This window comes from Chelonoidis abingdonii, chromosome 8 (assembly GCF_003597395.2).
Source record: "Chelonoidis abingdonii isolate Lonesome George chromosome 8, CheloAbing_2.0, whole genome shotgun sequence".
NCBI lineage: Eukaryota > Metazoa > Chordata > Testudines > Testudinidae > Chelonoidis > Chelonoidis abingdonii.
Genome location: NC_133776.1, coordinates 17,159,338 through 17,186,372, shown reverse-complemented (window position 1 = coordinate 17,186,372; position 27,035 = coordinate 17,159,338). Strand labels below are relative to the sequence as shown.

General features: G+C 41.9%; 1 protein-coding gene across 5 annotated transcripts in view; it reads right to left on the bottom strand.

The window, feature by feature from the left end:
* PHC3 (polyhomeotic homolog 3) overlaps positions 1-27,035 on the bottom strand; it is a 94,796-nt gene that overhangs the window by 12,844 nt on the left and 54,917 nt on the right. For 3 of the 5 annotated variants that reach the window (XM_032783692.2, XM_075068399.1, XM_075068401.1), the window contains exons 9-15: positions 21,760-21,910; positions 18,896-19,149; positions 17,783-17,942; positions 13,055-13,169; positions 1,423-1,573; positions 1,103-1,334; positions 818-935 (exon numbers count right to left, since the gene is read on the bottom strand). In XM_032783692.2, the coding sequence (XP_032639583.1) occupies positions 818-935; positions 1,103-1,334; positions 1,423-1,573; positions 13,055-13,169; positions 17,783-17,942; positions 18,896-19,149; positions 21,760-21,910 (1,181 nt within the window). Of the gene's footprint in view, positions 1-817; positions 936-1,102; positions 1,335-1,422; positions 1,574-2,075; positions 2,238-13,054; positions 13,170-17,782; positions 17,943-18,895; positions 19,150-21,759; positions 21,911-27,035 lie in introns of those variants that run through there. The other 2 variants (XM_032783691.2, XR_004374136.2) reach the window with 2 other exon arrangements.

Genomic DNA, 27,035 nt, shown 5'->3' with positions numbered 1-27,035 from the left:
ATTTAAAACTTCCACTTCTTTATAGAAGTGTCACTTACTGTCAGAGATTAAATTCTTCTACTAAATTTGATTTACTTCATAAAATAGACTAGTGGCAAAAAGGCAAGTTTTATCAACCAGGGATGAAGATACTTTCCCACAGAAAATTATCCTACTAAAATGTTTGTGTTTCAAGAGAAATTGTTTGATATCACTATAAATCCCAGAAGTGAGTAAGCCAATAAGAACAGAGCCAACCTGAGTTTCAATGCGCATAGATGTAAGTGGCATGTTTTGGTGAGAGAAGAATCTTAAGATTGCTTCAAATAGTGAGGTAGGCCTCACCACCAGCAAAAAGAAAGATATGTGCTTGGGGAAATGACATTCCCAAAGGGGGAAGCAGATATGGGAGCTAGTCACGGAAGAAAATGCCAAACAAATGTAAAATCACAACTATGAACACTGAGCTAAAAGAGAAAATATGTAAATAATGAGACAGGAGCCCCATCCTAGATATTAGAATGGAATATTACAATTGTCTGTATGATTTCTAATACATGCATTCTTAGAGGCTACATAGAAAAAAGGCTCTCTGTATTTCAGGTCCTCTGAAAAGTCATACAAACTATGGATTTAGTTTTATATAGGAAAAAATTTAAGTCAGTCAGTCTTCTATATTATAAAAGATCTTTAATGTTAATCTTTCAATAATATATAAGGAAAGAAGAGCCCCTTTCTTGCTTTCTCTTTTAAATGAAGAACGAGTAAGGAGGGAAGAGAATAGAAAGAGAGAAGCATAAAAGGGAGGAAGTGTGTCTGATTCAATCTCTCTACTGACCTCTTGAGAGAAATCAGACTGAAGGGAGGAACACCTTTACTCTCCATCAGCTGGGATGCCACAGCAGAGGTGGGGCTAGTTCTATCGACATGGGGCTTGGAGGGGAAACCCGGTTGTGCTGAGGGAACAAGCAAGAGGAAACAAATCACATTCCAGCCTCTACTACCAATTAACTAGCATCTGAGTGCTGTTACAGTATCTCTCCATCATAACCATTCTAAAAAAAAGCAAAGAGCTTTATTGTTGCAAAACTGTAAAAAAGTGAAAGTACTCTACATTACATACCAGGCAGAGAACGTATGAAGGCCCAAACTTCATCAACTGTCCACACTGATGGGTCAGCTTGTACAGATGGTAGCAAGTCAACATTCTCTGGCATTTTCCTCATTTTTAGTTCCCTAAGTTCACGTTCTCTTTCCCTCTCACTTTGTCTTCGCAGACGAGTAGTCATGGCAGCTGGGACACCATAATCATGAGAAACCAAATCATCTTCTGCAGATGGATAAGTAATTGGAAGCTGGAAAATGTAATACAAATAAACAGTATTATATTTCTTTTGCAATTCCTAAAATGGTGCTCTAGTTTTAAGCAAGTATTCCACAGACCTGTCTAAGGAAGTGCTCTCGTGATGCCCCATCAGAGCCACTTGGTCGACGTGCACGTCGTCCAAGACTTTGGCTATCTGACTTCCGATTCCAACGACTGTTCTTGTCTGATGTAAACAGCCCAAATTTTTTAGTGCAACTAACATTGTGCCTAAGGAAACAAAATGTATTCAGTAGTGTCCTGATAACTCAGCAGAATTAATTTAAAAAAAAAAAATCAATATAAACAACATTTTATGCTTCCTACGGAAATGCAGTCTGCTTGGTGGAACATGTTTGTTCCAATCCTGTTTCCCTAGAAAAGCTGGAGAGCTGTAATAGGGCATGGCCTGCACGCTAATGCTTCAGTACTCCCTGAGCCAGCAGCACCCATTATTCAGATTATTCTTAACTTTTAGTAGGGGCAGAATGCCCATTGTGGCTGTACATATAATTGCTATTATCCAGATTACAGGCACACATTAGCACTGATTTTGCAGTGTGTACATTCTGGGGATAACTACACCACTTTTCGCTCCCTTATCAGAATTTGGCCTTATTAAAAAACAAATAAACAAAATAATATTTTGAACAGGTGGCACCAAAAAAAAAAAAAAAAAGAAAATCATGCCTTGACAACTTATGACCAGAAGTGATAGTACAAGATTACTTACCAGTAACTGAAGCTCTCCAATATATTTTCTCTGCAGAGCCACACTGTAGGAGCCACTAACTTACTTCATAGATCATCGAACCATTGCCAGCAGTAGCAAAAATCATCAGTGCTCAGTGCATTTCCCACCCAGAGATGTTCTGGCAGGCAAATCTTGTCTACACTGGGAAATTTATAAGATTAACACAAGTGGGAGAAGTCCCAGTACAGACAATCACTGTCTACACTGGAGCTCCAACTGACACCATCTTTGGGTTTGAAAGGTCCTGCCTGCTAACTGTCCTTCTGTTTCTCTCAATTCAGAAGAGTCTAACACAAATTCCGAAGGTGGAGGGGAAAATGTCTGGGTCCAGTATGGAGTGGCAGAGGTAATATAATTGGAGAACTTCTGTTATTATTATGAAATATACTTTTTTCACCCCTCTCATGAAACCAGCTCCACAGATCAAACAGTGAATCCTCAGGACAAGGGCTACATGGTACTACATGAACAGAGATGAAAGCACTAGTCCCCTCACATGAATGTCCAACCTTGTCGCCAAATAGAGGCAATTCTTTGTAAAAGCATGAACTGAACTTCACATGGCAGCCGTGGCCATTTTCACAAATGATGTTAGTTTAGCTAAAGACCAGTGGCTACCATTTTTCTAGTGAAATGGGCTCTAATGAAAAAATGGACTCTAAGGTGTGTCTATCCTGTGGAGGTAACTGAATTAGACACTCAAGTTGCTTCTATTGAATTAGTTCAGCATGAGTGAGAGTAACCATACTGCAAAATTAATCTCAAGTTGTTGTGTCCATATTAGCATTGCACTCGTTCATGTGTTGCACTAAGACTTGTAGAGGCATATCCCACAGTTCTTTGCATTGCATAAAGCTGAGCTGCTCTGTGACTTCTTTCCCAAAGAATTTTGGGAGAACAAGTCTAGTCTTTACTCACCTTTGTAACTGTTGTTCTTCGAGATGTGTTGCTCATATCCATTCCAGTTAGGTGTGCGCGCGCTGCGTGCATGTTTGTCGGAAGATTTTTACCCTAGCAACACTCGGTGGGCCGGCAGGGCACCCCCTGGAGTGGCGCCGCTATGGTGCCGGATATATACCCCTGCCGGCCCATCCACCCCTCAGTTCCTTCTTGCTGGCTACTCCGACAGTGGGGAAGGAGGGCGGGTTTGAAATGGATATGAGCAACACATCTTGAAGAACAACAGTTACAAAGGTGAGTAACCGTCTTTTCTTCTTTGAGTTCTTGCTCATATCCATTCCAGTTAGGTGATTCCCAAGCCTTACCTAGGCAGTGGGGTCGGGGCAAGACGTTGCGGAATGTAAGATTGCTGAGTCAAAGGCGGCGGCATCTCTGGACTGCTGGACCAATGCGTAGTGTGATGCAAAGGTGTGGATGGAAGACCAGGTAGCCGCACGACATATGTCCTGGGTGGGAACATGGGCCAGGAAGGCGGCAGATGAGGCTTGAGCCCAAGTAGAATGGGCGGTGAGATGGCCAGTCGGAATGTGAGCCAAGTCATAGCATGTCCGGATACAGGATGTCACCCAAGATGAAATCCGTTGGGCAGAGATTGGCATGCCCTTCATGCACTCTGCGACAGCTACAAAGACCTGAGGCGAACATCGGAAGGGTTTGATCCTCTTGATATAAAAGCCGAGAGCCCTGTGGACATCCAGAGTATGCAGTTGTTGTTCCCGACGTGATGAGTGCGGCTTCAGGAAAAAGACTGGTAGAAAGATGTCTTGATTAACGTGGAAGGCAGAGACCATCTTAGGGAGGAATGCCGGGTGCGGTCGCAGCTGTACCTTGTCCTTGTGGAATACCGTATACAGGGGATCCACAATCAAAGCTCGAAGTTCCGAGACTCGCCTAGCCGAGGTGATAGCGACGAGGAAGGCTGTCTTCCAGGACAGGTACAGCAGTGAGCATTGGGCTAAAGGCTCAAAGGGGGGACCCATGAGCCTAGCTAATACGAGGTTTAGATCCCAGATAGGGGCTGGGCGCTTGACCTGAGGGTAGAGCCACTCCAAGCCTTTGAGGAACCTGGAAACTATGGGGTGAGAAAAGATTGAAGTGCCAGTTTCCCCAGGATGGAAGGTGGAAATAGCTGCAAGATGCACCCGTATAGAAGAGACTGCCAGGCCCTGCTCCTTGAGGGACCATAAATAGTCCAAGATAATGGGGACTGATACACCTTCGGGGATAAAGTCATGCTAGGCACACCAGTGGGAGAGGCGCTTCCACTTGGCGAGATATGTCGTCCGCGTGGCAGGCTTTCTGCTTCCCAGCAGCACGTGTTGCACTGTGGTAGAACAACGCAACTCAGATTGGCTCAACCAGACAGCAGCCATTCTGTCAGATGAAGGGACTGCAGGTCCGGGTGGTGAAGCCTGCCGAAGTCCTGCGTTATGAGGTCTGGCCAGAGTGGCAGGGGGATCAAGTTTGCCAGAGAGAGGTCGAGCAGCAGGGTGTACCAGTGCTGTCTCACCCATGCTGGAGTGATCAGTATTAGTTGGGCTCTGTCCCTGCGGAGCTTGAGTAGAACTGTGGACGAGAGGAAACGGTGCGAAGGCATAAAATAAGTGACCTTTCCACGGAATTAGGAACGCGTCCGAGAGGAAGCCCGGGGAGCAACCTTGTAGGGAGCAGAACACCTGGCATTTCCTGTTCTCTCGGGAGGCAAAGAGGTCTATGTGGGGAAAGCCCCACGTCCGGAATACAGAATGGGGACTGTCTGGACGGATGGACCACTCTTGAGACAGGAAGGATCTGCTCAGTTGATCTGCGAGAGTGATCTGGACTCCTGGGAGAAAGGAGGCTATCAGGTCTATTGAGTGGGCTATGCAGAAGTCCCATAGTTGAATCGCCTCCAGACAAAGGGAGGAGGATCGTGTCACCCCTGTTTGTTTATGTAATACATGGCTGTTGTGTTGTCTGTAAACACTGCAACACAACAGCCCTGTAGATGATGCTGGAACGCTTGGCAAGCCAGTCGGACCACTCTCAGTTCTCGGACATTTATGTGTAATGCCAACTCCCGAGACGACCAAAGGCCTCGAATGCCAAGGTGCCCTAGGTGAGCACCCAAGTCGAGAGATGACGCGTCCGTTGTTAGGGACGCGGAGGGCTGCGGTGGATGGAACGGCAGACCTGCACGCACCAGGGATGGCGTCAGCCACCAGTCGAGGAAGCCTAGAATGCTCGGTGGAATTGTGAGTATAATGTCTATGGCATCTCTGCCCGGACGATAGGCTGAGGAGAGCCAAGTTTGAAGAGGACGCATGCGCAGTCTGGTGTGCTTTGTGACGAATGTGGATGCAGCCATGTGACCGAGAAGGCCAAGGCAAGTGCGGGCAGAGGTTGTGGGGAAGCTTTGAAGTCTTTGTACAAGGGAGACTATAGCCTGAAAACGAGGTACAGGCAAACTGGCCGCAGCAAGATTGGTGTCCAGCGTGGCCCCGATGAACTCTATCCTCTGCGTAGGCACCAGAGTGGATTTTTCCAAATTGATTATCAGGCCTAGATGCGTGAATAGGTCCCTGATGATGCTCACATGACTGGTGACTTGTGCCTCGGAGGTCCCTCGAATAAGCCAGTCGTCGAGGTATGGGAAGACATGTATTCGACGATGACGGAGGGAAGCGGTACCTACTGCCATGCACTTCGTGAATACCCGAGGGGCCGAGGAGAGGCCAAAGGGAAGGACCGTAAATTGATAATGTTGATGATTCACCACAAAGCGTAGATACCGTCTGTGCGGGGGGTAAATTGCAATGTGGAGATATGCGTCCTTCATGTCGAGAGCGGCGTACCAATCTCCAGTATCTAGGAAAGGAATGATGGTTCCCAGGGATACCATGCGGAACTTGAACTTTTTCATGAATTTGTTCAGTCCTCGCAGGCCTAGGATAGGTTGGAGGCCCCCTTTCACCTTGGGGATTAGGAAATATCGGGAATAAAACCCCTTGCCCCTTAGTTCCTCTGGTATCTCCTCTATAGCTCCAATTGTAAGGAGCCTCTGACTCTCCTGAAGGAGGAGTTGCTCGTGAGAGGGGTCCCTGAAGAGGGACGAGGAGGGGGGTTGGGAGGGAGGAGGTGAAAGAAACTGAAGATGGTATCCAAGCTCCACCATGCATAGGAACCAAAGATCCAAGGTTAATTGGGACCATGCAGGGAGGAACGGGGAAAGGCGGTTGTAGAACTGAAAAGAATCCTGGGTGACAATTGGTACACTGCTCTCGGGTGCACCCTCAAAAGTTTGATTTGAGTCCCGCTGTTGGCTTGGTGGGACCGGAACTGTTACCCCCTTGAGGTCCAGACTGATGTCTGTGGTTGGTACGACCTCGCCTTCTGGTAAAGTCTTGCCTTGGCCTAGGCGGGGGGTAAGGGCGCTGAGGCTGGGAGCGGAAGGATCGTTCTTGAGTCTGTGGCGTATGCATTCCTAGCGAACGCATAATTACGTGATTGTCTTTTAGACTCTGTAGCCTAGGGTCCATCTTCTGTGAGAATAGGCCCTGGCCATCAAATGGTAAGTCTTGTATAGTGTACTGAAGTTCAGGTGGCAGGCCTGACACTTGCAGCCATGACATACGTCGCATGGCAATTCCAGACCGTTCTTGCTGCCGAATCGGTGGCATCCAGCGAGGCCTGTAGGGAGGTCTGCGCTACTTTCTTTCCTTCCTCCAGGAGTGCTGTAAATTCCTGGTGGGAGTCCTGCAGGACCAGCTCTGTAAACTTCCCTACCGCCTCCCAAGTGTTGTAGTTGTACCTACTCAGGAGGGCTTGTTGGTTCGCTACCCTGAGTTGGAGGCCTCCCGCGGAATAGATTTTTCGTCCCAACAAATCCGTTCGCCTAGCCTCCCTTGATTTAGGTGCAGGGGCTTGTTGGCCGTGGCGCTCCCATTCATTGACGGACTGTACAACCAATGAACGGGGAGGGGGGTGCACATAGAGGTACTCATACCCTTTGGAGGGCACCATGTATTTCTGTTCGACCCCTCTGGCTGTGGGTGGCATGGATGCCGGGGATTGCCAGATGGTGTCTGCCCTAGCCTGGATCGAATGGATGAAGGGGAGGGCCACCCTAGTTGGTGCCTCCGCCAACAATATACTTATCACTGGGTCTTCCACCTCTGGAACTTCCTCTGCTGGCAAGCTGATATTCTGGGCGACAAGCCGCAGAAGGTCTTGGTGTGACCTGAGGTTGATTGGAGGCGGGCCCGATGATGAAGTCCCCGCTACTGCCTCATCCGGAGAAGAGGAGGATGAAAGCCCCGGGACGATTGGGTCCTGTACTGACTCCTGATCCTGGGGGACCTCCAGAGCCAGAAGATCATTTGGGTCCGGTGCATGGGCAGGAGCTTCTTCCATACCAGCCGGGGGAAGTCTGCTAACAGTGGCCTCTGGCAGTGGCCTCCGGCACCTTGGTGATAAGCCCAAGGTGTCCAAAAGGACCACTGATGAGGTCCCTGGTCTGAGCCATGCGTTCCTCGGGCGAATCTGCTGTGATTATCCGAATCCCCATAGGAAGCACTGTCCGAATGGGATGAGATGGATGGATGACGAGAAGGCCACGGAGGCACTGAGACCGTTTGGGGAGGGTCTCTGCGTCCATTCGATCCGTTTCCATGCAGCACCGGAGAACAGTACCGGGAGTCATACCGGTGCCAGGAGTGAGACCGAGACCTGCGACCGGCGCGGTGCCGGGAGGTCGACCGGTGCCTTGAATCCCCGTGTTGAGATTGGCTGCGAGAGGTACGGTGCCGCGAGCGGTGCCGGGACCTGGATCGGTGCCGAGAATATCGGGTTGGTGACTGGGATCTTGAACGGTGCCGCAAGTATGACCGGTACCGGGACTGTGAGCAGCGTCGGGACCAGGATTGATGATGGAACCGAGAGTTCGTGCGGGACCTGGACCGTGACCGGCGACGTTCGGTAGTACCAGGCGAAGATGGTCTCATCAGTGCACGCTTGCCTAATGATTGAACAACCCGCACCGGTGGTGCCAGGGGTTGAGGCAGCTCGGGCTCCGTCAAGGCAATCAACTCCTGTGCCATGGAGAACGTCTCTGGTGTGGAGGGCACGATAAGCTCAACCACGGCGTGTGCCGGGGAGCTGGTAGGCACCGGACTCAACGGCTCTTCCGAGACCGGAATTAACGGTGCAGAAGACGTTGGCGCCGCGGCAGTTGACAGTGCCGGGTGGTCCGACTTAGTAATGCGCTCTGACTGCGGCGTAGATACGGGAGCCGCAGGAGTCTTATGTTTCTTGCTCCTTGGGGAGAGAGAGCAGTGCCGGGCAGGAGCTTGGGCCAGTGAAGGGTGGTGTTGAGGAGCCTTTATTGTACCTGTGTGCTCCGGTGCGGAGGAGGCACTTGTCCCCGGTGCCGCAGTCGGTGCCGAAGATGGAGGAGTTAGAGCTGCCTCCATCAAGAGTTGCTTTAGACAAATGTCCCGCTCTTTTTTCATCTGGGGCTTGAAAGCCTTGCAGATGCGGCACTTGTCTGTGAGGTGCGATTCGCCCAAGCACTTGAGACAGGAGTTGTGAGGGTCTCCTGTGGGCATCGGCCTATGACAGGCCGAGCACGGTTTGAAGCCTGGTGAACCAGGCATGGGCCCCAGTACCGCGTGAGGGGAAGGGGCTAATCCCCGATCCCCCTTAACTGTATACAATAACTACTACAAAGAACTAATAAAACTAGAAAACTAACTAGAAATATTGAACTATATACACAATAACAATTAGAAATGAGTGAAAAGCTAGGGAGTGGAGATCAGCTAAGCCGCGCTCCACTGTTCCAATGACTGACATGGGCGGTAAGAAGGAACTGAGGAGCGGATGGGCAGGCAGGGGTATATATCTGGCACCATAGCGGCGCCACTCCAGGGGGCACCCTGCCGGCCCATTGAGTGTTGCTAGGGTAAAAATCTTTCAACAAACATGCACGCAGCGCGTGCACACCTAACTGGAATGGATATGAGCAAGCACTCGAAGAAGAATTTAGCCAAACCCCTAAAGCAGATGCATAAGAAGTCTCATAAATGGCATTATGAAAGTGCATGAAGCCATCAGTCTTATCACTCTCAACAGATGCTTACTGGGAAGTTGTGATACAACTGCCTTTCATAGAATCAGCCTTGAACCAGACAAGCAGGGATCCTTCTGGAATCCAAAGGAGCTCCTATGAATTGTTGCATTTGAGCTGGACTTAATCCAGACTTTTCTAAATATATCCTCAGCCCAAAAAGGTTGAAGAAGCAGCATGTTATCTTGCTGATGTGACTCAAACCTGATCTGACAGAATTCTTATAAGCCACTTGTCCAAATAAAGATACATCTGTGATCCTTAACAACAAAGGCAGACAGCCACAACTGCTCAAACCACTAGGGTGAGGAGCAGAAGGCTTTGGAGCCTCCTCATCATGAGGCATCATCTGAGGTCAGCGGAATCAAGAGGTTGACAAATATTCCTCCACTAAATGGACTTTGAACCTACAAGTTCCGTTGCCTCTAGCTTGGGATGCAAAATCCCAAACGGATTGTAGAATTATAGTGTGTACACGCCTCACACAGACACCAAAAGGTAGCATTAGGACCTAAATTGACAAAAGAGAGAAGTGGAGGTCACATAGCAACCCTTGATGACAGAAAAAAGAACAGAGGGATGATAAGGAAGCCGGGCCTTTTACCCATACTGCTGTATTTCAAGAAAGTCTGGGATACGCATGCCCCTTAGTTTTGTTTCTACTGAAATGATTCAATGGCTTGTAAGACAAAGCAAGGCACTCCTAACAATGGGTATCTGCACAAGTAATTTCAAAAGGAGACCTTTCTGCTATGAAATTTTGTTTTTCCTCACTGGCAAAAGCTTAGTAGGGGGCTCAGCCCAGAAGCTTTTTGTGAATGTTCATATGAATCTTTTATCAGAATCTAAACAGAATGACTGAAATTAGACATGGGAAAATCTATCTCCCACCCAGTGCAGGACTATTGTTACAGTACATATTCCAGGGCCTTATTCTATATATTTTTAAATAGCTCAAGTACTGAGGCTTCATTCAGACCACCTTGGGAGACTATACCACAGACTAACAAACCACACCATCAGGCTATTTTCCTTGACATTCAAGATTTCTTTTTTACTTTAATCTCATGGTCCCAAACTATGCCCCCTTGAAGAACATCAAAATAATTTTTCTCCCTCTTTGGCCTTCAAATATCTGTAACAGTTATATTCTCTTCATAATCATGGGTTAGTTAGCCAAGCTATACATGTTTAGCTCTTTTAATATTCCATCATTAATCATTCTGGTCAAGCTCCTTAATAATTTTTGTTGCTCTTCTCTCATTTCTCTCAAATTTATCAATTCTATATCATTTTGGTAATGTGATGCTCAGAGTGTCTATTACTGCCTTGCTCCTCTGTGTACACAGCCCAAAAAGTGCATGGGACATTTTTCCTGCCACATCACATTTGTGATCTCATTTAATTTAGTTAATAAACCAAGTTCTCAATTTAACCTAAAGCGTTCACCCTTGTTCCATTGCTTAAGAAGGCAGATAAATAATGGAGACTGGACTTTTGTACTTTCAGCTCAACTATAAAAAATAATCACTAACTGGAAAATTTAATTCCAAGTATTTTCATTAAATTCTTAATGCTCTTTACACAAAAAGGAGTTTAAATTCTTAGCATCTTGCAAAAAAAAATCCTGCAGTATTGTAATATCTGCAGTTAGAAAAGGAAGATATTTAAGTTAATCTAACATTTCCCTTACAAGTGAAGGATTGTTCCCTACATTATGGGTCAGATTCTCAGATGGTGTAATCAGTGCAGCTTCACTGATTTCAGTTGAGCTACATCGATTCACATGGACTGAGAATCTTGTCCTATATTTTCTAATCTGACAATCACATGTTCTTTAGATGCAGGGTTGCCAACTTTAAACTTGCACAAACCTAAACACACTTATCCCACCCCTTCTCCAAGGCCTCGCCCCCACTCACTCAATTCCCCGCTTCCCTCTGTTGCTTGCACTTCCCACCCTCACTCACTCATTTTCACCAGACTGCGGCAGGAGGTTGGGGTGCGGGAGCGGGCTTTGGACTGGGGGTGTGGGTTCCAGGGTGGGAACAGAAATGATGGGTTCAGGGTGCAGGAGGGGGCTCTAGGCTGAAGCAGGGGGTTGGGGAGTGGGGATGGAGGGTGAGGGCTCTGGATGGGGGTGCAGGCTTTGGTATGGAGCCAGGGATGAGGGATTTGAGGTGCAGGAGGGTGCTCCGGGCTGTGGTTGAGGGGGCTCCGGCCTAGGGCATGGGGGTGAGCGCTCTGGGGATGAGGGATTTGGGGGGTACAAGAGGGTGCTCCGGGCTGAGATCAAGGGGTTTGGAGGGCAGGGGTGGGATCAGGGCTGGGGCGCGGGTGTGTGTGTGCGTGCAGGCTCTGAGGATGAGGGGTTTGGAGTGCAGGAGGCGGCTCCGAGTTTGCAGTGGGGCTCAGGGCTGGAGCAGGGGCTCGGGGTGCAGGCTTACCTCAGGTGGCTCCCAGTCAGTGGCACAGCGGAGTTTAGGCAGGCTCCCTGCCTGTCCTGGCTCCGTGCCGCACCCTGGAAGTGGCCAGCAGGTACAGGACTTGCTTCTGGGTTGGGGAGCCAGGAGGCTCCGAGCACTGTTCTCGCCTGCAGGCCCCCCACCCCCCCTCCCCGCAGCTCCCATTGGCCGCAGTTCCTGGTTAATGAGAGTGCGGAGCCAGTGCGTGGAGCCCTGTGGCCCCTACAGCCTCAAAGACAGACTTGCTGGCTATGCCAGCACAGGAAGGGACTAGCCTGTCTTAGCCCCGCAGCACCGCTGACTGGACTTTTAACCGCCCGGTCAGAGGTGCTGACCGGACCCGTCAGGGTCCCTTTTTGACCAGGTGTTCTGGTCAAAAACCGGACACCTGGCAACCCTATTTAGATGCCGCCGTGCCTGGAATCCTGAATCCGCCAGAAATCAAAAAGAGTTTAAGTTCTAGGAAAAGCAGCGTCACCAGATCTCATCTCTCCTTGGATCTATAGTACCTATGTCTAGCCTTGAGTTTAACAGATTCTATCTGTTTACTCAACTAATTTGTGACAGAAACTGTCTGACTTTGACTCATGATGATCTCATTCAATCTTCAACCATTTCAAAAGAAGACGACCAGATTGGAGAAAAATTACACATACTTTTTGGTTTTAGAATGGTCAGTGGATAAATCATGCTTTCCTCTCTATGCTCTGGAATTAATGAAAGCAGTTCTATGAAAACCTGCAGTAAAATGAATTTAGCTTACTTTTTCATTTTAAATTAAAATTGGTTTTAAATATTCAAATCAGGAAAAAAAAAACACAAGATAAAACTTCTACAGCAAAAGATCACTAAAAGATTAATACCTCTAGCTAAGTGTAACAGTGTATCTGTAGACTTCAATATTAAATTCTGAAGACCTCACAAATGAAAGTTTGATTTTTTTTTAAAAACAAAGTCAAATATAATCAGACCAGAGAAGGACTTGAAACCACCTGTTACTTTGTTATTTAAGTAAATAACTAACTGTTGTGCAGCATGGTTTATTTAGAGCACCAGAGCAGCTTTGGAAAACAATAACTAAACTATACTTGCTCATTACATTTTTTATTTCTCTTTTATGTATGTAAGTAAAGACTATTCCCACTCAGTCTAATAAACATCTAAAGCCCTACCTATTCTATGCAGCATTTCAGCTATGCCAGAACACATCACTCTATTTTCTGAATTGCTTTTTAATATATACACTGTATCCCCTCATCACTGTAGATTGTAAAATCTTTGGGGCAAAGACACTGTTTGTTATTTAGCATGGAGGGTTTAACTATTTTTCAGGGCCATATACAATTTTAGTGTTATACCTTGATTGATTGATTGATTGATTAATAAATAAATAAATAAATAAATAAATAAATAATAATGCAGAATACCTTTTGGCACAGGACATGGAGCAGAATCGCTTTGACTGCAGGAACTTATTAGCATATCCCATTTTTCCACAAAACTCACACTTCAGGAGATCATTTTCCATTTCATCTAGTCCCTCTAAAGAAAGGAGTGACACAAAGAAGAAATCGGTTTGAACAATTTAAATATGATGCCATTTAATTTCTCATCTCTTAAGAAAGCACAAAGTAAAATTCAAATATCAATATCAACACATTTAACTGAATGCCTTTAGAAAGGTAAACAGACAATTGATGCCAAACCAGTAGATTATACAAATCGTTGTTTGACCAGAGTGAAGTGTTACTTAATTTATCTAATGAATTTAGACTCTCTTGTTTTGTTTCCTTTCATGAGCAGATAATGTCCTCAAATTTAATCAAGCTTTCTTTCCCCTTCTATGAACTGATCATAAACAGTTCACTGTGAGCATTTGACAATCCATATTCAAAATTCAAGCTCTATCGCTTAGCTGTAATATGTCATATCGTTACAAAGTACTATTTCTCTTCTCTGAATGGATGAGAATAACTCTTATAATCAGGAGCAGGATTGAGGAAGCCACTGAAGCGCTGAATCTATCTATGGAACAGATAGCAATTTAAGAAAAGAATAAGCCTACAAGAAGGGAATTATTATTAAGTTATTTTCCTTTTTAAGCCACACAGGCCATGCCCAAGCCAGGATTCCTAAAAATATTAGGCTACTGTCAGATGTATTGCCTATGTTTAGTTTATTTTTTCTTTTCAGATTGCATAATGTAGTGATATATGTGATCAAATCTTTATCAGGCTCATCTCATTGTCTTTGTGCTCTGACAAGTGGTTCAGGGAAGCCTGTTCTCTCCTGAATTAAGCAGTGTTCCCATCTTATATAAAATATACTTCATTTGCTGTTTTAATATTATTACTTTGCATATTTTATCACCATAGTTATTAATGCACATTGATCACCACACTCAGATTATTATATGTGAATGCGTGGTCCTAGTTACAAAGGGAGTGGTCAGAGCCGCTGAAAATTTAAACATTTTTCAGTACTATACTTTGATTAATTTCAACAGCAAATTTTCCAATTTACTGACACATAAGAAAACTTAAGGCACAGAAATTATCTTTCATTATCCTTTAACTCCCCAAAATATTACAAAAGAAATCAGACTTTAAATCGTGCCTGGAAAGTTAACAAATCCAGGTTATGCTGGAACCAGGAGGGAAGCAAATTCCAAAGATGAGGACCTGTCATGCTTTAGACACTATTAGGTTGACCTAACTACTGCCTCTTTAGGGGGTGGGTTTACTTAAGTGATGACAAAATCCCTTCCATTGCTGTACCAAGTGTCTACACTATAGTGCTGCTGCAAATGTGCTGTAGCCCTTGTAATGCAGACACACCTAATGATGCATTGACATCTGCCTACTTTTGCAGCATTGGAAACAGCTTTTAGAGGTGCGGTCTGCCCCATTCATCTCAACAGTATCCCGCAGCTTCTGGTCTCCACAGGCAGCGGGGGACCCTGGGAGCTGCAGGTGGCAGGGATATCCCACAGCCCCCAGCTGCTGCAGGAGGCTCCTAGCCCCTGCACAGCTGCCCCGCTTCAGGCAGTATGGGGACCCACAGATCCCCATTTTGTCCAGGATATTTTTAGTAAAATCACGGACAGGTCACAGCTTCCATTAATTTTTCTCTTTTGCCCATGATCTTTTACTAAAAATATCTGTGACAAAATCTTAGCCTTACTTATTGTTACTACGCAAAGAACCCTAGAGAGTTCTGTGAAAAATGAAACAGACAGTATTCAGTGTAACTACCAAATTTAAGATGACTTGCTAATTACTCCACTGAAACTGCAAACACTCTTAAAGCGTACACCAAAAGAAAGTAAAAGCCTGTAATATTTTAAAAATATCTCACATGAAGTGAAAAAATTAGTAATTACTGATGAGTCAGATAATTGCCATCTTGATAGTCTAACACAGGGGTCGGCAACCTTTCAGAAGTGGTGTGCCGAGTCTTCATTTATTCACTCTAATTTAAGGTCTCACATGCCAGTAATACATTTTAACGTATTTAGAATGGCTCTTTCTATAAGTGTATAATATATAACTAAACTATTGTTGTACGTAAAGTAAATAAGGTTTTTAAAATATTTAAGAAGCTTCATTTAAAATTAAGTTAAAATGTAGAGCCCTCCAGACCGGCGGCCAGACCCTGGGCAGTGTGACTGACACTCAAAATCAACTCGCATGCCGCCTTCGGCACACATGCCATAGGTTGCCTACCCCTGGTCTAACAGCTTAATATAAATCAAGAAGTAGAGCTCTCCACACACAAACATGAGGTAGGAGATTTACAAAGCTATTACAAGGTAAGTTTTGTCATTTATTTGTCTAGAAGGGTACGTATACAGTATTGTTAAATTAACAAAAAAAGTCACAAGTAACAGAACTTACCATATATAACAACTATGAAAGCCTCCTGCCTCTCTTATGATGGCCAATCAGTAAAATGGCAGCTCTCACTGAGAGCTATTGGCACCATTCACAATTATGAAGACAATTAAACAGTGATAGATCTTTCTAAAAGCTTTTGTAAAATATTCTGTCACTTATCTTTTCGTTTACCATACTCCATATCCCTCAACTGTTAAGGGACAAGCAAGCCAAGGAGTTATGTCACTTTCTCAGGGAAAAAGACTGGGCTCTGAAGAATCTTGCCTACATATATGACACAGAAAGGCCAGAGGCTCAAATCTCATTGGTTGTACACCTTATAGAGTACAGAATGTTCCACTGATGACTACCAAATAGCTGAACATGGTGAAATGCGTGTTTTTTTAATTTGAATTTTTAAAATATGTAGGAAATGTAATTTAAAAAACAGCATTGAAAGAATGTTAAGGTTTCAAAGTGAAGTCCTCAAACATCAGGAAATTACTAAGTTAAGGCTGTCCTTGAAAAATGCAAAAAGGTTTTGGAGGACTTATGAGCCGTATCAGCAATTGTGATCTCTCAAACTAAAACAAGTCAGAAAACCCTAGACTGGAAGCTTAAAATTAATTTTGTATTTAATTTTTAGCTACCATCTCACGTGTTTTGATTTACAATAGGACTTCAAGCTACTATATCTCATTTCAATAAAGTGTTTCCAAGATAAATAAGTTATCGATGTGGGCCTGTTCCAATGTGTTACTGAAATTAACTACGAAAATGAGAATTTACATGCAATTGGAATCTCAAGGCATCTGGCCCCAAATATCATTTGAGCTGTGACTTGAATCTCAGGTTTAAATAAAAATCTAATAGTGATTACATTTTCTATTATGTCACCATCAACAAATATTCCTCTTAGCTTCAGAACTGTTAGAAACATTATGCTTTTTCCCTCCCCAAACACCTGCAATTCTCCTCTCTTAAGCAGTGGCAAACCATGATAATAAAAACAATTCTAATTGCTAGAGAGGTCTCTGATGCACTTATGAGGAAAGATTAGAAAAAGATGCACATATGGTACAGCTTGGCTAACTAACAACTCATTTGGGGCAGGTAACAATATATGGATATTTGAAGGACAGAAAGGAATTATGGTACAAGGAGGTATAAACTAGAAGCTGAGCTGGAAAATTAAGAAAATCATAGGCTGAGTATCAAAAACAACTTCCTGACAGTGTCAGCTGTATTAGACTGTGGAAGAGATCCCCCAGAAGAGATGGCAGAATTTGGAACTTTAAAATTAGACTGAAAATATATTAGAAAATGCAAGGCAGAGAATAATACACCATTGACTGGGGCCTGGACTAGGAGGTCTAAATCTCTTCTCTCTATGTCATTTATGATGCTTTCCATACTAGGGCATGAACACAGAATGTTGATGAATTGGAGAGGGTTCACAGAAGAGCAACAAGATTGGTTAAAGGATTGGAAAACATGCCTCAGTGATAAACTAAATAGATTGAACACCTGGAATCTAACAAAGAGGAGGCTCAAGGCTGACTTAATCACAGGCTACAAATACTTATCATGGGCAACAAATATTTGATAATGGGATCCTCAGTGTAGCAGACATATGTGTAATAGGATCCAGTGGGGGGAAGTTGAAGCTATATAAATTCAGACTGGAAATAAGGCAGCAGTTTTTAACAGTGAAGGTTATTAATCATCAGAGTAATTTAACCACGGCTGTAGTAGATTCAGTCTTGATTTAAAATTTGCCAGTGATGGAGAATGTTTTTCTACAAGATATGCTCTCATTCAAATAGGGATTATTTTGTGGAAGTTTTATGGCTTGGGTTATGAAGGTCAGACTAGATGACTACAGCGATCCTGTCTGGCCTTTGAATCTATGAACCATGGTAGTAAAATAATCCAAGTTAAAAAAAATGTTTGATTACCAGGGTTCTAACAAAATTGTCTGTAACTGTTTTGCAATGAAGCTATTGTCAGCGTGATCTCTTTTTTGAGAATGGTGCTAGCCCAAGCTATGCTATATTACTTAGGTAAGTCAATGACATAGTTTCTTAAAACAGCGTGCATCTATACTGAACACCATTACAATCTGTGTTTGGCTATAACTGTTTGAAAATAGTTTCAAATATCATCACTAGATTGAGTGTCAAAAGGATCTAAGATAGAGAAACAGTCCTGATGTACAGACTGCACAGTCTATGCCATAGCATTGACTGGAATAATGTGTATTAAATTAAATCTACAAACCTTCTGTAATTATGTCCTCTATCTCTGTGTCTGAGGAGTTCTCTGCATGTTTTGTATTGTTCTGCAGCTCTGACTCAACACACATGACACTCATGACCTGACCCTCCATTAGGAGCCTTTTTTCCGCAGGCTGCTCAACCAGAAGAGATGAACGACTTACCTGTTATAATAAAAGCAGAGCACTATGAAACAACAATTAGAAGAAAATGGCACATGGTATTTAGCTGAGCCACAACAACAGTGTTTGCATCCTTTATCCTATTCATCATTATGATACATAGTGCCACACATACACACATCATTTTATAGACAAATAAAAGGACAGGTTCCTGCCCTACAGATCTTACAATCAAAACTAGACTTAACTATGGTAAACAAAGGGAGATGAGGAAGGTGAATGAGAGCATGAGAGTTATCCAGTAAGGTGATTAGCAATGCAGAAGACATCACACACTTTTCAAAACTACAGACTCAGTAGTCTGGAACTGGCCATTTCTGGCTTTAAAAGTTTCCAGTGGTTAGCAACAATCTGCTCTTACAGGGCCAACTCCTGTCAGTGTTTTGTTAGTGACTTCAATGGGATCAAAGTTTGTCCAACACTTCTTAATACCAGGTATCTACATGCAGTAATTTTTCTATAAGATGGATGAAAGTAAAGCTAAATATTATAAACAATACTACTAAAATAATTTCATCTCACTATACACATCTCCTCACAAAAAACGTATACACTTTTTAATAGCACTCCTTTTTTTTTTTTTTTTTTTTTCAGAAAAATTTTCTGCTATGGTTCTTTAAAAACCAGTAACCTGCCATTCAGTTATACAGCTGGATGAAAAAGTAGCATGAATTTGAACTATACACTTAAGATAAACCTGATTCACATATGATGTAATACATGTAAATATGCATATAACATACGCATATATAAAATATGCTGTAAAAGTGCTGTAACAAATTGGCTACAAACAGAAGGAAAAGAAGGTCAATCCCAAAATTCTGAAAAGGTATTCAGAATATAAAGAACTTAACTATGTAATAGCCACAAATAACTGAACCAGATTTGTTTGTCTTTTAAAACATATGTTAATAGCTTTTAACTTTTATACTTACAGGAAAGGGCTCTAAACCCTCCTGAATCACAAAGCCCTCAATAACATGAGTCAGGATCTGTGGTTTAACGATAGCTTGTGGAGGTTTGTTTTCTAGGTTAGGAATGCTATTAGGCATTGATGTGATGTTACTCCTTGTGGCAGCTGCTGGAAGCAAAAGAGGAGGTGGTGGAATAGAGGCATGTGAAGGGTCTGATGGAGATTTAATTACTGAGGCACTGACTGATGATGCCACTGCAGGAAGTCCCACTTGTTCTGGAAAAAATAATTTAAAATATATTATACTTTTAATCACTGTGTCCAGATATTTTCACAAAGTAATAGAAAGCAGGGATGGAAAACACCTACATTAATGCATTCATGGTCTTGTCAATGAAGATTTTTTTCTCCTATATTTATATTATAAACTTTAAATTATACCAATGACAGGACAAGTTTACTTTCCTTGGAAGACTGTTCCACGGAAAGTTAAGTTATCCTAATAGCCTGCACCATTAGGACATTTTTCCTGACATTCAACCTAAATTTCCCTTTGTTCAGTATCTCCCAGCTATACTCACCTTTGTCCACAACAAACATCTTTCAAATATTTGTATAATATAGCTCTTAGCCATCCACCTAGATTGTAAATCCACAAGGCAGGAACAGAGATCAACTTAAAACTTGGAAGTCTAAAGTTGGGCTCCTAAAACCATATTTAAGCACTTCAGTAGAAATGGTGTTCATTTCCAGTGGTGGTGAGCAAACCCTGTTCCCAATGAGCTGCAAATTCATAAACACATTAGAAAGTCAGGCCACTTCTATTTTAGGTGCCTAAATATGGATACAGGAGCCCAACTGCAGGCACCTGGATTTGAAAATTTTGGTCTGTGTCTCCTAGTGGCCATGTAAGATGTCATGCATGCTTATGGTATATAAATAAATTCACTATTATTATTCTAATCTTCATCTCAGTGGGTTAATTACTTGTTATAGTGCATCAATAATATTCACTTCTTGTCTCTTATTTTATACAAAAAAATCCCAAAAGTAACTCAAAACCAACAAGGTGTGCCTATGGCTTAAACTGAAAAATCACTAGTGTATTGCTGTTTCCTTCGTCCTTCCATGCCCTAGTTCCTCTTTACTTGTCGTTACCCTCACTCGCTAACTCCCTGATAAATTCAAAGGTGTAATGGTCCCCTTGCCAGATACTTCGTCTCATCTTGCCAGCCTAAGAAGCTGATTAGATTGATACAAATCTCTTAAGAGGACTTAATTAAAATAGTAGAATAACTTACAATTAAACAGATTTGTAAATGTGTGATATATATTTGGATCTATAATTTACTCTGTGTTTAGAATAAAAGTGTTTGCTCTGAAGTTTCTCATCAAACAAATGAAGGCCTGGGATAAGATAGGGGTTGAAAGTAACAGGAATTAAGTTAGGTGTTCTGTACTGTAGAATACTGACACCTGGCTTGATACTTTTTGAGGTTCTATAGTGGCTCTATGCGAGAAACAGACCTGTGGCTCTGAGGAAGAACACAAAGAAATAGCTGAAGGGTTGGAACCTTCTGAATGAGTGGCACTGCAGGTTTGCTTATGTAATTAACTCGTGTTTGCTAAAACTTGAGGAAAAACACGTACCTGAGACTATTTGGATTCCTCCAACAGACTCAGGCATGTCTGGGCTGTTTCATGACAAATTATTCATTACAGTTATCCAATACACACAAAAGTTGCTCTAGTTGGAGTGGGAGCAAAACAACAATAGGGCAGCCTGTGCAAAATGACTTCTTCAGTCCAGGCAGGATCCCTCCTCGCTTTCCAGGAGGGCATACTATGCTGGCTCCTCCACGTAGGAGTAAAGTATACTTGTACCTGATGTTGGCTAATATTTGCTTTGGACTGAGTAAATATAGTTACTGATCCTGATATCAGTCAGCATTCTCTCTTGGCATGTGGATGCAATAAATAAATCCTGTCCTGCTGCCTGAGGGAAGGGACTTTCTTATGCCTTCTTCTCTCTGTTCTATTCCAAGACCTGATCCTACAATGTGCCGAGCACTTCCTGTGGTGTTCAAAATGCTCTGAACTCTCTCTGATTTAGAAAGGAATTGAGGGTACTCAGCACCTCATAGGAGTATCCATATACCTGCAGGATCAGGCGCTAGTGCAACAGACAAAGTATATTCTCTATAATTAAACTAAATAAAATTATTTATTGGTTGCTTTTGTCTCACAATACACCATTCTCATGACCTACCAAAAAACGAAGTGAATTGTAATAATTACAATGCAGCTGATATCCTTATAGCATTTTCCAACTAGAGACCTTGATCCAGCAAGAAGATCAGCTTGTATGATCAGGGCTGCTGTGTGTTGGGGGCAGTTCACAAACCAATGAAGATTGCTACTGTTATTAATTAATTAATTCTAGTAGTTCTTATGGGCCCCAATCAAGATAGGTGTTCCATTTGCTAGGTGCTATACAAGCACATGTGGAAGCAGAGTCGCTGCCACAAAGACCTTGTGTCTAAGAGACCCAATGATATACAAGCTGTAAGTCATTTATCTTTGTTTTTAATACAAAGATCAATTAAATTTAATCAAAAACATTCTCACTATATAAATAGTTTTCTTAAAAATAAAATATTGTTTTCATATATTTCTTTATAACTGAATACATCATTCTACCATCCTGCTTTCTAGTATATTTCATGAAGCTTCATTAATTGGAGAACTATCCCATTAAACCATAAAAACAGGTGAAAGTCACATACTTTTGCTTTAAATATTTCCAGCTAGAAAAAGTACCTGATCAGAAAGAGATTCAAGCAGAAAAGCTGACCTAATTCCAACAGTCACTGCACTTGTGCTCACCTGACAAAGGCGCCTCTGAAGCAAGCTCCTCGCCATTCCCTAAGGTTATAATCGGTGGAGACAAGGTTGGTGGGGTAGGTGTTCTAACCATACGGACGCATTCAGACTCCTCTGGCATCTCTTCCTCACACAGGTTCTCCACTTGGTAAATCTGCACTGAACAGATCACTGCTTTAAGAAAGATTTCCATTCTACTATAACACCCCAAAAACAGATACATGAATGTAATCTTGACAAACAAATTGCCAACTGATTTTTAAAAATATATCATCATCTATTAATAATATACTTCAATTTTTCCACACTACAGACACCCCTCACCCCCATCTATCCATGACTGGATTCTGATGATATAGTAATAATGAGAACAAAACTACAGCATTTGTAATATCAGCCAAATTCTAAGACGTGTACCATTCGCTTCACAGACAGGTGGTCCAGAGAACTTAACTGGCCCTCCCCATCTTTAATCTCTCTAGTCTTCCCTGTTTTTATATATATATATAATTACCACCACTAGATTTAAGCAATAAAACAGAATGGCAATTCAGTACAGAGGACACAGATTGAAGTTGCAACACTTTACATTATAAGATCCCTATTTTCATTTGTTTATAACTTTGCCAAACTAATTGTTTCAGCTGAAATTTAGTGTGCCAGGTGTGTCTGCCTCAGACTGAATGTTTTTGGAAAGTTTCAGCAAACACTGTTCACCTATTTCTCAGAATGAGTTTTGCCCATGTTAACAAAAATAAAAATAAAAAAAATCTTACAACCGTTTCATTGAGAAGTTCTAGCATCCCTATGCTTTAGACCAGAAGTACTTGAAATTTGGCAGGTGGGGTCACCCAGGAATGAGGGACATGACTTTTACCATCCTCATGAATGTCCACCCAAATTTGGTCAGGTTATAAACCTCTGAAAATTGCAGTTCGTACATGGCCAGTGAAGATTTGTTAGAGTTAGGTATCTAAATTCTCTGAAGATTCTGTCTGTACTGAGCATGCTGCATCCTGGGTCTACAGGGTCTGAGTGAGACCTTTCCATCCATTTCTCCTCCCAGCTGTTGGGGCACCAGGCACAGGAACGAGCAGGATAACTCTCTCTCCTATGCTCACAATGCTCACCCTGTTGGCGTTCAGGATGCATAGAAAAGGAGGAGTCTTATGGGAAAAATGTGAGATCATTCCATTAAAGACTATCATAATGCATACGCACAAGGGGGGCAAATTAAAGGTGGCACAGGCAACCTTAATTCTGCCATCTCCTAACTTTTGAGTATTTGACTATGCAAATTTAACATTTTTTTAATGTCTTTTTTTGGATACAATTTTAGGTAGAGATTACAAATTATACCTTTTCATTAAAAATACAGAGATTCACAGCAACCCATAAAAAAGGCTTCATGTCAATAAAGGAAGTTATATTTTACAATCAGTATTTCTGAACTGAGAGCAAGAATCACTTCAGTTTGGAGTCTTTAATGTACAAGGTCTCCAAAGTTATGTGGAAACACCAGAGTGCTTTCCTTCTCATACAACTGCATACTACAGTAAGCAAAACAAAGATTACAAGAGAACATGCCAAGTTTATCAGCTAAAGTTGTTATAAATGATTTTCTCCAAAACTATAATGTAAATTGAAGTGATTACTGACAGTCAACTCAGCAGATATGGGAGTTCAACGACAAGCTGTCAAGAGACACCTCGCTTCCATTGGCGGGCCTTGTCCCTGCCTAAACTAACAGGGGACTGGGATTAACATTTTCTTCCAAATGCATATCAAACAATAACTACAGCAGTGTTTTCCTCAGTTGGGAGATAGCCAGAAAGAAAGCCTCTGAAAGGTGTGAATTCCCCTGCACCATTAATCTCATTGGGGTGTTATGTCTAAAGCCTAATGATGATGCTTTAAATGTCAGCATTAGCTATTTCACAACTGATCATTTTAGTAGATGGTGAGAGTGAAGATCTTGAGGGTAGAATTGAGAGTTGCTGCAAAGATGAAAATTCGGAAGAAAGAAAGAGACACGGAGTTGCAGATGGAGAAGAGAGAAAGAACAAAAAAACAAAAACAAAAACAGGAGAATAGAGAAACAAAAAGGAAGGAATACTGGTGGTCTTGAATACATAATACTGAATACATAATAAAAAATGATAATTGGTGGCCCTCCTCTAGTAACCTCCTTGGAATAGGACTTTACTCCATAAGTAGTCCTGTTAAAATAAATGGGACTATTCATCAGGAGAATGGGCACCAAAATCCAGTCCTAAAAGTTTAGTGCTATATAAAGGTCATATTCTACACTTGATCTTTGTGCAAACCTCCCATTCACATCAAGGAGTTCTACTGATGGCAGTATACAGTCCCACAGATTATAATTAAAAATGGAATTCAGCCCTCTCCATGGAAAGAGTCTGATGCCCCTGTTCTGGCTTCAGGAATATTAAGCACGGTCATACAGACAGACAATAGCCCTTTTCCACAAAGAAGGTCTGTCAGAAAAATGCATATAGTTTCAAAATATTTGAGAGCATGGAAGAGGGAAAGAATTTAAACAAAGTCCATGGTATAAATAATACATTTCTGAATACATCAGAATAAAAGATCAGAAGCAAATAATACATAATCTTGTTCACATTACAGTTAGGACTGTTGATTAATCGCAGTTAACTCACGCACTTAACTCAAAAAAATTAATCACGATTAATCGGACTGTTAAACAATAGAACACTAATTGAAATTTATTAAATATTTTTGGATGTTTTTCTACATTTTCAAATACTGATTTCTAGTACAATACAGAAAACAAAGTGTACAGTGCTCACTTTATATTATTTTTATTTCAAATATTTGCACTGTAAAAATGGTAAACAAAAGAAATAGAATTTTTCAATTCACCTCATACAAGTACTGTAGTGGAATCTCTTTCTTGTAAAAGTGTAACTTACAAATGTAGATTTTTTTCGTTATTGAGCAGAACCTGTCATCAGCATGGATGCATGTCCTCTTGAATGATGGTTGAAGCATCAAGGGACATATGAATCTTTAGCACATCTGGCATGTAAATATCTTGCGACTTCTGCTACAACAGTGACATGCCAATGCCTGTTCTCACTTTCAGGTGACATTGTAAACAAGAAGTGGGCAGCAAATTATAACTAAACTTGTTTGTCTGAGTGACTGGCTGAAGTGGGATTGAGTGGACTTGTAGGCTCTAAAGTTTTACATTGTTTTATTTTTGAATGCAGGTTTTTTTGGTACATAATTTTACATTTGTAAATTCAACTTTCATGATAAAGAGAGTGCACTACAGTTCTTGTATTAGGTAAATTAAAAAATACTATTTATTTTATTTTTTACAGTGCAAATTTGTATTAAAAAAACAAAGTGAGTACTGTACATTTTGTATTCTGTGTTGTAACTGAAATAAATATATTTGAAAATGTAAAAAACATCCAAAAATATTTAAATAAAAGTGGTATTCTATTATTCTTTAACAGCACGATTAATTTTTTTTTAAATCGCTTGACAGCCCTAATTACAGTAGCACTAACTCTCTTTGGAAATTTACTTTGGAACAGATACTGTTAAATTGCTGGACCATCAGAACTCAAGATGTGATGGATACAAGAGACTCCTACTGAAAAACAGCTGGTCAGAGAATAGGAAGCTGGGGCGGGGACAGAGGTGGGACATCTTATTTTTGTATGTATATTGAAATCTAATCTTGTACAATCCAAAGAAATTAAACACAATTCTGGTTCAAGTCAAATATTTTTCACAAGCTCATTGGGGATGATCCCAGCTGGCTGGCTGGACAGTGATTTATAACTCTGCCTCTCTTACACATTATAATTTAAAAGGTAATGAAGATTGTCACAGTGTTTCCCTTATGTATTTTAACATTTGTTTCAAGTATAAATAAGCTCAGGAACATTATTTATCTAACAAACTCTCTCTAAATTATCTTCCCTCCTCCATCATTATATGAGCATAGAGGGCTTATTCATTTTCCTTATGTGTACTGGTAAGCACAGATGTCTGACTTGACTTCCATTCTTAGTTTTTCACCTTTGATGCTCTTTTTGGTGTAAATCCTCACCTGTTTAATATTTCTAAGGATACCAGTTTGAAACATAACACCACCCTCTCAATATTTAATAGATGAACACATGCAACACCACAAAGAACATATAGCGTGTGAAGAAATAAATGCATTTATGAATAAATAAGAAAAGATTCCTGAATTAAAAAGAATATTTTGTAGGTGTGAATAAGTGAAAAATCAATGGAAATGCATGGGTGGACGGTAAGTGAGTGAATGAGCAAATGTTTTAATTATGATAGCAATAGGAGCTGTCAAGTAGGCGCACATCAGGAAAACCACATGAAAAAGGCTCTAATCCAGCAAAACACTTAAGCATGGTCTTATTTTTAAACATGTGAGTAATTCCACTGTCTTCAATGGGACTACTCATGCTTACTGTTAAGCACATTCTTAAGTGCTTTGCTGAATCAAGGTCCAAACGAGTGAGCCACAACTGAAAACAACAACTATTAAAATAATAATTGCTAAGACTAGCAAAGAACTACTTGGTTAGGGCAGTGGCTGTGAACACAAAGGGGGCATAAACATTCCCTAAATCTCTCTTGGTGGAGAGGCTTTTCAGTTACAGTACCAACTGAACTATCCAAAATTCAGTTACCCATAAGTTCTTTTTATGTTCCCTGAAAATTCCCAAAGCCTTGATTAAACAAATTGCACTGTATTTAATATAGAGGGCCAAAATTTCATAGTCTGGGGGGGAACTTTCCACTGGCATAAACCTGGTGGAGGAAGCTCTTGCACCAACTGTTCCTCACCCTAGCATAAGGGGAAGAAGGGATTATGTTAATAACATTCCATGGGTGGAGCTACTGATTCCCTGAGGGACCTTATGTCAGTGGTGAAAGTTACAGCTGCTCGTGCTGTGCAGTTCTCTGTGTTCCTCCACCTCCTTCAAATGCACTCAAGTGGAATTTGAGGTAGGATGGAGAATACGCTCCAAAAAGCTGTATGGCATTTGGCTCGTATTCCTGAACTTCACTCAATTTTCACTTGGTTTTGAAGAACAACAAAACATTTTCTTCAAAGGATACAGTTTCAAAATGGAAAAGTCAGTGCTGCAAAGATAGTAATATTACTTGCTTATCCAGCAATAAAATGAGTGTCAGACTGGGAGCCAGCTTTTCAACCCATTACTTTGTTTAGATGCCATGCAGCAATGCCAGTT